Below are 12,534 nucleotides of genomic sequence, written 5' to 3' on the forward strand. Positions count from 1 at the left end.
CCAGGCTTGGTAAAATTCTAACAATCAGCCCTTAATTATGTAATAGACATAGCATTCAATGGATTTAAATTCAGAAAGTTTCCAATTCTTCATTCAGTTCTATTTAACTATTTAATGTGTTATGATTATAATGTCTACTATTAGAGCTGAATAGAATCTCAATCTAATACTACAATTCATTTCTATTAATCACACTGTCACGAGGAATTCCAACAGCTATATGAAATGAAAGGATCTATTTTAAAAACAAACCTTGACTTAGTTTTGTTCTAATAATACAGAAGAACAGGGTACCTAACCAGTAAAGAACTAGCGATTTGAATGACCTATTATTTTAAATAGTCAACTTTCAAATATCTACTGCAATTTTTAATAAAAGCTCAGCTTAATTCTACAACTATATAACTATGCTTCTTTAAGAAATAAAAACAAATCTAAACTAAGTAAAATATGCACAGCAGGAATGCAAATATACCATAATTGCTAAAAAAAAAAAAGCTTACAAATATGACTTTTCAATTATCTATTATTCTAAATTACCCATTAGCCCCTTTCTTCCTATAAATAAATGTCAATTTATTATTTGAGATGTTAGAAAAGTAGGTAGTAGTGTTTTTTAACAAAAGGAGTTTAAAACTGTTTAGAACCAACTCGCAAAACTGAAGTTTGATCTTCTTAAATAAAATCATGTTCTGTACATTTTGCAATAAACTTTTAAACTAGAAATATCTTTGCTCTAATATGTTCTGTAAAACCACAATTAAAATGCCACATTTGTTAGCAGGAAAAAAAATTACTTAAAATTTTTTTTCACCAGATTTTTCTCTCTAACAAAAAACTGGTGAGACCTGTATAGAGAGTAAGAAAGGAGATATGATTAGAAGGAAAAGACATTGTATTAATGCTCCTTTCTTTGGTAAATAATTTCCTTCATTTGCTTTTATTTCTCAAAAAAATCCTCATCATTAACAGAAACAACATCTGTGTATACTGTTTTTCCTCAGTGCGAATTCCTTGAAGGCAACTGCGTAAAAATAAAAATATCTGACACTGTGGGCACTAAAGTGCTCAGCCGGGCACAGTTTCATCTCATTCTCACACTGCCCCATGAAACACACCGTGACCTGCAGCTCCACGTTGTACAACCAGCTCTCATTTATTGCACATGAGGATTTAAAATATCCACTGTGCTTCCGCAACCCTCCATAGGGATAGGAGCGAACTATCACAGCACAAGTGGTAAATCAATGGTAGACACAGATGCCAATTAAGCAGGAGGAGGGGCACTAAGAACTCTTGCTGGTGGCTGAGAGGCTGCTGCCTTTTGTCCAAGGGCACTGAGACAGTAAGGAGCAAACTGAAATTTGACGCCTATTGTATCTACTCCCCAATGCCCAGTGAGGTGCTCTATCCCCACAGACAGTGTAGCAATCCTGGATGACAGTGACAGGTGAAAAAACTAGCTTGGGATGCTCTTGCCAAACACAAAGCAGCAGATTATTCCAGAGTCAAATTCTGACAGAGAGTCATTTCAAGTCTCCTGTAATTCTAGTGATTCTGTAATTTCTTCACAGGCAAATATATTCATTTATCTGCCAGTTCATCTGATGAGGAGAGAAATACTAGGACAAAATGGTGTTAAAGTGGAATAATATAAAAAGTACCATTATCTGAGATGCTTTAGCAACTCAGATACTCTGATGCTTTCATTTTCTAAAATGTATATTTCAAAATAACCTACATGGAACACAGGTTTGCATATCTATGCATATATACGCAAACACACACGCTGTGCAAAAAAGGGACATTCTGTAAAAGTATTCCAATCTGATATGGCATCTGTGGGCTGTTAAGTTTAACATTATATTTCAAGGTATGATACTTTCAAAGCCAGGAAAACCACAATTGAGAAGTTTCACATTTGACTTAATCAAACTTTTTGCTCCTTTCTCTATTCACTCTTTAGTAGGTAAAGTCTTTAAGTATAATAAATCAAAATACTTTCCACCCTGTGCCTTTGACTTCTGCTTGGCTGCCAGCTCCTGACCTCACAATTAGTCTCTGGGTATTAAAATGCAAACACATGGTGAAGGGCATGATTTCAAAGTAGTATGGGCTATATGTTGCTCTGCCAAATGGAACAGTTTTAAAAGCCACTCTGCCCCCACCACAAAAAAAAATTATTTAAAGTAATAGAAAATTTATATTTTAAAATGCCTGCACTAATTAACAGAAATATGTTCTACGTGCCTCATAACTTTCAAGTGGAATCTCACAGGTTAATAACGGCCTCCTCTTTATAACAAATAATGAAACCCTGCTCCCATTGGTGCCCTAAGCACCAATGATGACATAGAAAACTACTACACAACATGCCCAAGTTACTGGATTTGAAATGGTAAATCTCTTCTTTTAATTTTTGTCTTTAAGCATTTTTCCTTTTTTGAAAGGACTGCTAAAAGAAGTCCTTTCAGACATGGTCTTGCCCACTATTCCAGACAACATTTCAATTTACTTTAACAATCTATGAGGACTGGCTACATTCCTAAATAGACTTCCAAATTGGTTTCTATCTACAGATAGTAAACTTATTTTTGAAAGCCAAATTTAAATTCATATCAACATAAAACTAATAGTAAATTACCTTAATATACATTCTGAAAGAATAAGAAAAATTGATTACCATATTTATAATTTCTGAATGGCAGTGGCAGGCTGGTCCTTAAAGAGACATCTATAAGAAAAAGTTTATTTTTATTATAAAATATTCAAAATAGAAATTCATAGCATATGCATAGTCTTTTGATTCTGTTCTTTTATGCCTATGGACTAAACTACTTTGAAAAACTGATAGAACACCAAATTAAGCTAAAACGACCTCAAAATCCAAGAATCATCTAATACAGTGGAACTGTTTATAAGATGTTGAACTGTTATTAGCTGACCTAAGAATTCAGTAACTGATAAACTGATATTTTATTACATGCAATAGCATCTTCATACATTTGAAATATACACTATGCAGGTGTGAGATATTATTTCTATATAGTTTATTTAGCATGTGAATGAGAGAACCCCTTCAGGGTCTCTGGCCAGCAGTGGGAACCAATGGCCTAAAACAACTTTAACTATTTAAATTCCCAAAACCTACAAATACCTCTGATGTAATTACTCAGGAAAGAACAAAAGCAAAACAAAACAAAAGGCAACAAAAACAGAATGAATATTCTTTAAAAACAATGTTCCAAATATTAGTAGGTTTAAGTAATACCATCTGATGACACAGCCCCTACAGAGGGCAATTTGGCACATATGTGTGTATCAAAATTATGTATGCAAATCCTACCCTTTGAGCCAGTCATTCCACTTTGGGGAATTTAAGGTAAAGATATACTTTGCACACACTGTGTGTGTGAGAACTGACATACATACTACAGTACCAGTGCAGCACTGTGTGCAATAGCCAAAGCTTTGAAAAATCCAAATATCCATCAGTGGGGTACCTGTTAAATACATTATAGTACACCCAAACAATGAAACACGTTTCACAATTGTAAAACATAAATAATTTTATTGTAAATAAATTTACAATTTATAATTTTGTAAATATACAATAAAATAATTGTAAAAAATAAATAAAAGGAAGTTCTCTAAGTACTAACATGATAAGATCTTCAAGACATGTTAGGGGTACAGGAAGAATAAGGCAGAACATTATTTTTAGTAATGTCCCTTTCAGGCAAAAGGGGAAAGATAGGAATATATATTTATGTATTGCTTGTGGTAGCATAGGGTACTCTGGAAAGATATCTAAGAAAGTGGTTATGTGGGGGCGGGGGCGTGGGGGTGGGAGAGGACTATACTCTGATCAGAGAGGGAATGGGGCTGGAAAGGACGCTTTTCCCTGCATTCCTCTGCACATTCTGATTTTAAAACTTCATGAATGTGTTAATCTAAATAAAATTTTCAAAAGAAACCCATATATCTGAATTAGAAAACATGATTTTTTAAAGAACATTTTTAAAAAGTATCTTTATATTGCTATTTATTATGGTTTGCCAAACCCCAACCAAAACAATTTCTGCCAACCCTAAAGAATACCTAGGGCTCTATCTGAGATTCTACAAAGGTTCCATGCACTATGGTTACTTTCCAGAAACCTACAACCCCTAGATGGGTTTCTAGGCCAGGTAAGTCCTGAAACCCAGAAAGGTCAGCCTCTCCAAAGCATTAACTAGTTTCATCCCCCTGTCCCAAATTATCAACTAACTTGAAAAAGTTAGAATGGGCATAGCCCAAATACCCCTAAAGATTGGGAGAAAGATGAAAGGAGAAGATGGAGTTAAAACAGAGAAGATGGGACCTAACAAAGGAGTAAGACTGCTGAATCATTATATTACTATTTCTGATACTCTCCAGTGTCTTGGAGAAGCTAGAAGGAAAAACCTAAAATTGTGGGACTGCAACTCATACCAAACTCTGAAATCTATTCTATAACTAATTGTTGCAGTGTGCTTTGAAATGTATTGCTTTTCTGTATATGTGTTATTGTTCACAATGAAAAAATAAAAAGTATCTGTAGAGGTCAAATACGTGCCAAAATTAAAAGACTGTTTATTCATGTGTTATAAGCATTTGGAAAGTCTACTAGCATGTATTCCAGGAATGGGAGAATAAGATGTTCAAGGGTGAATTCTGGAACAAAGGTACATTTAAATAAAGCAAGTGCTAGGGGCTTGGGAGGGGGCTTACCAGCCCTGGCTGCACATTAGAATCACCAGCCCAGAATAGGTGGAGCAGACCAGTTGCAGGCTGGTCCCAGGCACAAGTATTTAAACACAAACACAACCACCTCCACATGATTCTCAGGCAGCTTAAGCGGGTACAAAAAGAAGAAGCCATGAGGTGGAAGGGCACATGCCCCACTAAAATGGGGCTGCCACCTTTCTGGTTTTAGAACATGAGCCCTGTGTGGTCATGCCTGAAGATTTCACTCTGGGGCTGTGTGTGAAATCTCCTTCCTCACTTCTAAAACACAGTAGACCAGAGGAGACTGCTCTGGGGGCGAGATTTACCACCCAGATGCCAATGTGAAATCTCTGACCTCGGCTTACAGCCACTTCATTTGAATCTTTTTGCTTCTCACTTGCTTATGAAATATGGGTCAAATAAATACTAATAAAATCATTAGAAAGAAGAATTAAATCCATGTAATTTATTCGCCATTCATATTCCTGAATCAGATGACTAAATGTCCTGAAGAAAGGGTAAGGTGGAGAACAGATGGCTCCATGGAGCTCTTACCCTTGAAGGAAGTGTAGGATGGAAGGGAACAGGGCAAAGGCTTCTGAGAGAAGAGACAAGGTAGAGAGACCAACAAGAGCCCCTTTCCCTCCTCTTTCCTCCTCAGCCCTCACCTCAAGGGTCACCACGGAGAGCAGCCTCTCTTGACAACAATACTAAAAGTGGTCTCCTCTGATACGCTTGTTTGTTTCCACTGTAATTTTTTTTTACAATTATGGTTTTATCTGTTTACTTCTTTTTGTCTCCTTTCCTGCTAGTTCACAATTTCCTTGAGATTAAGATGACACATATTGGGAAGACCATGCACCTGTCTTCCCAGATCTTAGAACAAAGATCTAAGTGTCTGTCCTAATAGGTTCTTAAATACTGGCTCCATGAGGGTAGAGGCACGGCTTCTTTTCGTTGGGTTGCCAGGCCTAAAACAGTGCTTGGTGCATGGCAGGGCCTCCAAAACATCCATGAAAGAATAAAGGTCCAAGCTGTTTACCGAGAGGGTTAGGCCTAGAACCGCACTCTGTTGCACTGAGAAGGGCTCACACTAAAGCACAATTACCTTCTTTGGTGAAGAGAGAAGACAGACTGAGCACACTGTGGTGGGGAAGTGGTTTTGTAACCAAGTAGTTAGGATTTAATAAATGATAATGGTTACTGAATCATTATACAGATATTTCTCTTTTACTTTGTAGTATATCAGAATACCCAGAGAGAAATACCTGAAATTACTGAACTGTAACCCAACAGCCTTGATCTTTGATAATGATTATATAATTATACAGCCATTATCTTATGATCATAAAAATCTTGTGACTGGCCTGATTTGTACTCCCTGATCCTGCTTTTCAACTCCAGAGTCTCATGATCACAAAGGCAGACCCTAATGATAATTAATGAAGAAACTTGAGTCAGCCCAGAACTAAGCTAACCCAATTGCTAAGCTATCTTGCTAAGCATGTAATCAATCTGCACATGCACAATAATTAGATCACTGGTAATTATATCATCTAGAGCCACTGGGCTCATTATAGCTTAAAAGCTGCCCATCTTTAGATACTATAAAACTATCAGGGTTACTACAGTACAGAGAGACAGATTTTTAGGGCATTAGGTCATCTGATCTTCTGCTTCACACTTAGCAATAAACTCTTTCTCTCTTTGAAACCCCAGTACCTCAGGAATTGGTCATTTCCGTACATTGGGTTGAGACCACTCCACTTCTGATTGGAACCAGTTTAGTAGAAAAAAAAATACGTAAGGAGGGAGAGAAAATGAGCTATTTGGGGGGCTATTAAAAATAAAAAATATATATTTGGGGCTATTATAAATAAAACCATGAACATTCATGTGTGGGCATAGACTTCCATTTCCCCTGGGTAAATACCTGCAAGTGGAATGGCTGGTATGTGTTTAACTTTTTAAGAAATTGACAAGTCATCTTCCAAAGTGGTTGTATCTTTTTACATTCCCACTAGCATCAAATGAGAGTTCCAGTCCTTTTACATCATAATCAAAATTTGGTATGGTCAGTCTTCTGAATTGTAGCCATTTTAGTGGGTGTGACATGCCATGTCATTGTGGTTTTAATGTGCATGTCCTTAAGGACTAAAGATGGCAAGTGCTTGCCATCCATATATCTTCTTTAATGAAGTGTCTATTCAAATTTCTTGCCCATTTTTTAATTGGGTTGTACGTCATCTAACTATTGTGTTGCAAGAGTTTTGTTAAAATTATTTTATTATTCTAGATATAAGTCCTTTGTAGGATATATGTTTTGAAAATATTTTCTCCAGCTCTTGTGGTTTGCCTTTTCATTTTCTTAACAGAGTATTTTTTTGTTGTTGTTGGTTTTATTAATTTTACTTTTTTTTAAAAACTTTTTATGCTAGAATAATTTCCAACTTACAGACAACTGCAAAATAATACAAATTTCATACAGAGAACTTCAACATATCACCACCACCGCCCCCCAGATACACCAATTTTAACATTTTGACACATTTACTGTATCATTCTATCTATCCATCAATCCATTTATCAATCCATCTATTTATTTATCAATTTTCTGAACATTTGAGAGTAGATTATAAACATCATGCTCCTTGAACACAACACAAAATACTTCCATGTACATTTTGTATAAGAACAAGGATATTCACTTACGTAAAATCAAGTTCAAGAACTTAAACATGGATATACAGCTTTCAGTTTATAGTACATTTTTTTCTTAGGGCCCAATAAAATAATCTGGTGTATTTTCTCCTCCATTATTAGATCCAATCCAGGATCGTGTGTTGCATTTAATTGTCATTGTCTCCTTAGTTGTTCCTTTTTTCTAATTTGTGGAAATATATATATAACATAAACTTTCCCATCTCAACCATTCCCAAGCATACCATTCAATGGGATTAACTGCATTCAGAATATTATGCTACTTCAACCACCATGCCTTACCAGAATTTTTTCATCTCCCCAAACTGAAACCTTACACTCATTATGCCTTCATGCCCCATTCCCCTCCCTGCTTCCTCTCCATAACCTGTACTCTACTTTCTGTCTCTATGTGTTTGTATATTTTATAGCTATTTCCTGTAAGTGGAATCATACAATATCTGTCCTGAATTTTTTTTTCACTTTCACAAAATAAGTCTTTTAAAACTTCCTACAAAAAATTTTAAAAGACACCTATAAACAACATGCCGGTGATGGGGATGATAGTATTTCATTAATGTATTAAGGTGAATAGGTTAACAATATATTTTGAAAAGCCTAAGTTTTAAATTTCAACAAAACCCAATTGATTTATTTCATAATTTGAATTTACCATGCTGTACTTAAGAAATTTTAACCAAAAATCAAAGTCACTGATATTTTCTATGTTCTCTTCTAGAAGTTCTATAGTTTTACTTTTTAACTTTAGATCTAGGTCTGTTTTCATTTTTGCATATGGCAGGAGGTAAGAGTTGAGATTTATTTACTTCAATATGGCTATTTAATTGTTACAGAATCTCTTCTGGAAAGATTTTTATTAGACTCATTTGTTCTTTGTTCTCTATTTACCTTCTTTTGGACTGACTATTTGACTATTTTTTATGATTCCATGTTATTTTATCTCTTCTGTTGACTCATTTGCCATAACTCTTTGCACGCGCATGTCGATGTGTGTTTCTCTTAAGGTGTGTAGTAATCATCTTTATAACAGTCAATCTTCAAGTGATATAAAAATATTTTTTAACAGTATATTTCCATTTCTCCCTTTCTGGCCTTTGTGCTTTTGCTGTCATATATTTTCCATTAGCCTCACAATACATGGTTATTATTTTTCTTTAAATGGTCAAATACCCTTTTAAAATATTTTAAAAACAAGAAAAAAAAAAGTATTCTATATTTGCCCCATGTTTATCATTTCCTCTACTCATCCCTTTGTGAACATCCAGATTTTCATCTGACACCATTTTCCTCCTGCCTGAACATTTCTTGCAGTGCAGGTCTCTTTCAACTTTTGTATGTCTGAAAGTCTATTTTGCCTTCATTTCTGAAAGACAGGTAAAGAGTTCTAGGCAGACTTCTTTTTCTTTCAGTACTTTAAAGATATGCTTCCACTCTCTTCTGGTAGGCATTATTTCTGAAAAGAAGTCTGTTGCTTTTTTTTTAATCTTTGTTTCCTTTTATGTAATGTGTTTTTCCCCCTCTGCTTTTAAGATATTCTCTATCATCAGTTAAAGCAATTTGATTATGATAAGCCTTGGCATAGAGGTTTCTTTTTTGCTTATTTTGCTTGAGATTTGTTGAACTTCTTGGATATATGGGTCTATAGTTTGCATCATATTTGGAAATTTCTCAACCATTATTTCTTCAAATATATCTTCTGTCCCCCTGACTCTGTGCCTTTCCTTCAGGGCTTCCAAATACATGTGTATTTTTCCACTGGAAAGTGCCCCATTCCCCTAATATGCAGTTTCTTGTGTGTGTAGATGTTTGTTTAATTCTTTTTTCTTTGTATTTCACTGTAGATAGTTTTTCTTGATGTTTTCAAGGTGACTAATCTTTTCTTCTGCAGCATCTAATCTGCATGTTAATTCCATCCAGTTTATATCTATTCTCAGACACTGTATTTTTAATCTCTAGATATTCAGTTTGGGTCTTTGAAATATATTTCATCTCTATTTAACATGCTCAATCTTTTTTCTATCTTCTGCAGCATATGCAATATAGTTATGATAACTGTTTTAACTGTCCTTGCCTACTAATTCCATCATCTGTATTATTCCTGGGTAGGTCTCAATCGATTGACTTTTCTTCTTATTTTGCTATGTTTTCTTGCTTCTTTGCATGCTGGGTTTCAATTTGATGCAGGGCATTGGGAATTTGATCTTATTGGGAGCTAGATATTTTTATATTCCTATAAATATTCTTGAGCTTTATTCTAGGATGAAATTAAATTATTTGGAAACAGTTGGAACCTTTCAAGTCTTGCTTTGAAACTTTGACAGGTGGAACCAGAGAGTTTAGCCTATGGATAATTTTGCCCTCCTACCGCAGCAATATGCTTCTGGGTACTCTGCCCAATACTTTGTGAATTACAAGGTTTTCCACTCTGACTGGTAGGAACAAAAACTATTCCTAGCTCTGTGTGACTCTGAGCACTTTCCCTTCTGTTCCTTTCATGTGTTTTTCCCCTGGCCTATTGCAGTTTCTTCATATGCTTGTGTTGATCAGCACATATTTGAAGACTCAAAGGGAAGCCTCTGCAGATCTTGAGATCTCTCTTCATGCACCTCTCATCTCTCCAGCACTTTGCCCTGTGAACTCTGCAGGCTTCACTCCATATTTTACTGTGACCTCTCCCTCCACCCGCTACCCCAGACTGCCAGCTCTGACATCTAAACCCATGGAACTCACAAAGCTACACCTGGATTCCTCCTTCCAGCTGGAAAAGCTCTCTAGGCTGACATAATCATAGATAACACCTTGTGTGTTTCCCTCTCTCAGAGACCACTGCCCAGCATTGCCTGATTCCACTATCTGAATGGTTTCAAATAGACTGTAGAATATTCAATAATATTAGAATTAATATTACAATTAATTCTACATTAATTACTAATGTAGAATATTTAGCAAATATATTAGGCTTTTTGAGTCATATAATCTGTGTTCCAATCTTTCAAACCACTGAAGCACAAAAATAGTACAAACAATATGTAAGGACACAGCTGCACAAAAGGCTGTGGCTCAATAAAATTTTATTTGCAAAATAAGACAGCAGGTGAGAATGGATAACAGACTGTCTTTTGCCAATCCTATCACAGTAATCTGGCCAAAAAAAAAATTTAACCTGAATCTAATTGTGAGAAAATAGCCAGACTAATCCAAACTGTGAAACATTGCACAAGTACTGACTTTACTTAAAAAAAATCCATATAATAAAAGACAAAAAAAATAGTGGAGTACCTTTCTGATTAAAAGACATGCCTTGCCAAGAAGAGACAAAGAGGAAACTTAAATGCATATTTCTAAGCAAAAGAAATGAGTCTGTATTAAACTTTACCACCAGGGAAATCTCTGATACTGTGTCAAACATTAAGGACACCCAAATCAATAGGCCAAGTCCTTGATCTTGAGGCTTACTCTTGTGAAGCTTATGTATATAGCAGAGAAGCTTCGCCTACCTATAGGTATGCCTAAGAGTCACCTCTAGAGGACTTTCTTGTTGCCCAGATGTGGCCTCTCTCTCTCTCTCTAAGCCCAACTCTGCAAGTGAAACTATTGCCTTCCCCACTACATGGGACATAACATCCAGGGGTGAAAGTCCCCCTGGTAGCATGGGATATGCTTCCTAGGGATGAGTCTAGCCCTGGCACTGTGGAATTAACAATGCCATCCTGACCAAAAAGGGGAAAAGAAGTGTAACAAATAAGGTAATAGTGGGTGAGAGAGTTCAAATAGAGTCGAGAGGATACTGTGGCCGACACTCTTACACAAACTTCAGTTAGACCTTGCTACCTACCATAACTTGCCAACCTCCAACCAAAACCATTCCTGCCAGTCCTAACGAACACCTAGGGCATTATGTAAGGCTCCATACACTAAGGGCAACTTTCTAGAAGACTACAACCTCCAAAGGGGTCCCTGGACCAGATAAATTTTGAAATGTAGAGGAGTCAGCCTCTCCAGAACCCCAATTAGTTCCATTCCCCTACCCCATATTATCAACAGCCCTTTCTGACATGAAAAAGTTAGAATAAGCATAGCCCAAATACCCTTAAAGAGTGGGGAAAAGATCAAAGGTGATGGTGGTGTCATACAGAGAAGTTGGGGTTTAACAAATGAGCATGACTGTGGAATCATTATATGGATATTTCTTTTAGTCTCCAGTATCTTAGAGCAACTAAAAGCAAAAATAAAAAATTGTGGAATTGTAACCCATACTAAACTGTGAAATCTGTTCGTACCAAACTCCGAAATCTGTTCGACAACTAATAGTACTAATTGTCCTGGTGTGCTTTGAAATGTATTGCTTTTTTGTATATATGTTACTTTCCACAAAAAAATAAAAACAAAGTATATTATACAAAAAAAAAAAAAGAAGCATGTCTGAACAGGTTACATATTGTATCATTTCAATTGTAGATACTGGAAAAGGCAAAATTACAGAGATAGTAGAAAGACCAATGGTTGCTAGGGTGGTGGGAAGAGGGAAGAAAAGATGAGTACCTGGAGAACAAGGGATTTTTAGGGCAGCAAAACTGTTCTGTATGATCCTTTAGAAGTGGATACATGACATTATACATTTGCCAAAAAACCACAGAACTTCAGAGCACAAAGAATGGGCCTTAATGTACACAAAGCAAAAGAGAAAATATATATCATTTAGGAGGCCAGGGGATCCCAGGAAAGAATGTAGATTAGGAGATTCCAGCTATATTACAAGGGTATGGGGGGGGGGGGGAGGAAAGGCTGAACCTAGGTAACTTTGGAAATGAACAAATTCCATAGGTCTAAAGTCAAAGGAACTTCACGTAAGTTCACATAAGAACTGAACAAATAGGTGAAAGAAGTAAGTCACAAAAACCACATATTGTATGATTCCATTTATATCAAATGTCCAGAACAGGAAACTCTATAGAAACAGAAAATAAATGAGTGGTTGTCTAGGGCTGGGGAGTAATTGGTAATGGGTATAGGGTTTCTTTTGGGGGTAATGAAATTATGATGATGGTTACACAAGTCTATGAA

The 12,534-nt window shown here is 36.0% G+C and overlaps 1 protein-coding gene across 8 annotated transcripts in view; it reads right to left on the bottom strand.

The window, feature by feature from the left end:
* The window catches only part of C3H2orf76 (chromosome 3 C2orf76 homolog), a 92,760-nt gene that overhangs the window by 22,207 nt on the left and 58,019 nt on the right, over window positions 1-12,534 (bottom strand). For all 8 annotated transcript variants that reach the window (XR_013172658.1, XR_013172656.1, XR_013172657.1 and 5 more), the window contains one exon: window positions 2,684-2,734. Coding sequence is in view for 3 of the 8 variants with exons in the window: in XM_077153558.1 (XP_077009673.1) it covers window positions 2,684-2,734 (51 nt within the window). In the remaining 5 variants the exon portion in view is untranslated. The remainder of the gene's footprint in view (window positions 1-2,683; window positions 2,735-12,534) is intronic.

The sequence above is a fragment of the Tamandua tetradactyla genome, chromosome 3, assembly GCF_023851605.1.
Source record: "Tamandua tetradactyla isolate mTamTet1 chromosome 3, mTamTet1.pri, whole genome shotgun sequence".
NCBI lineage: Eukaryota > Metazoa > Chordata > Mammalia > Pilosa > Myrmecophagidae > Tamandua > Tamandua tetradactyla.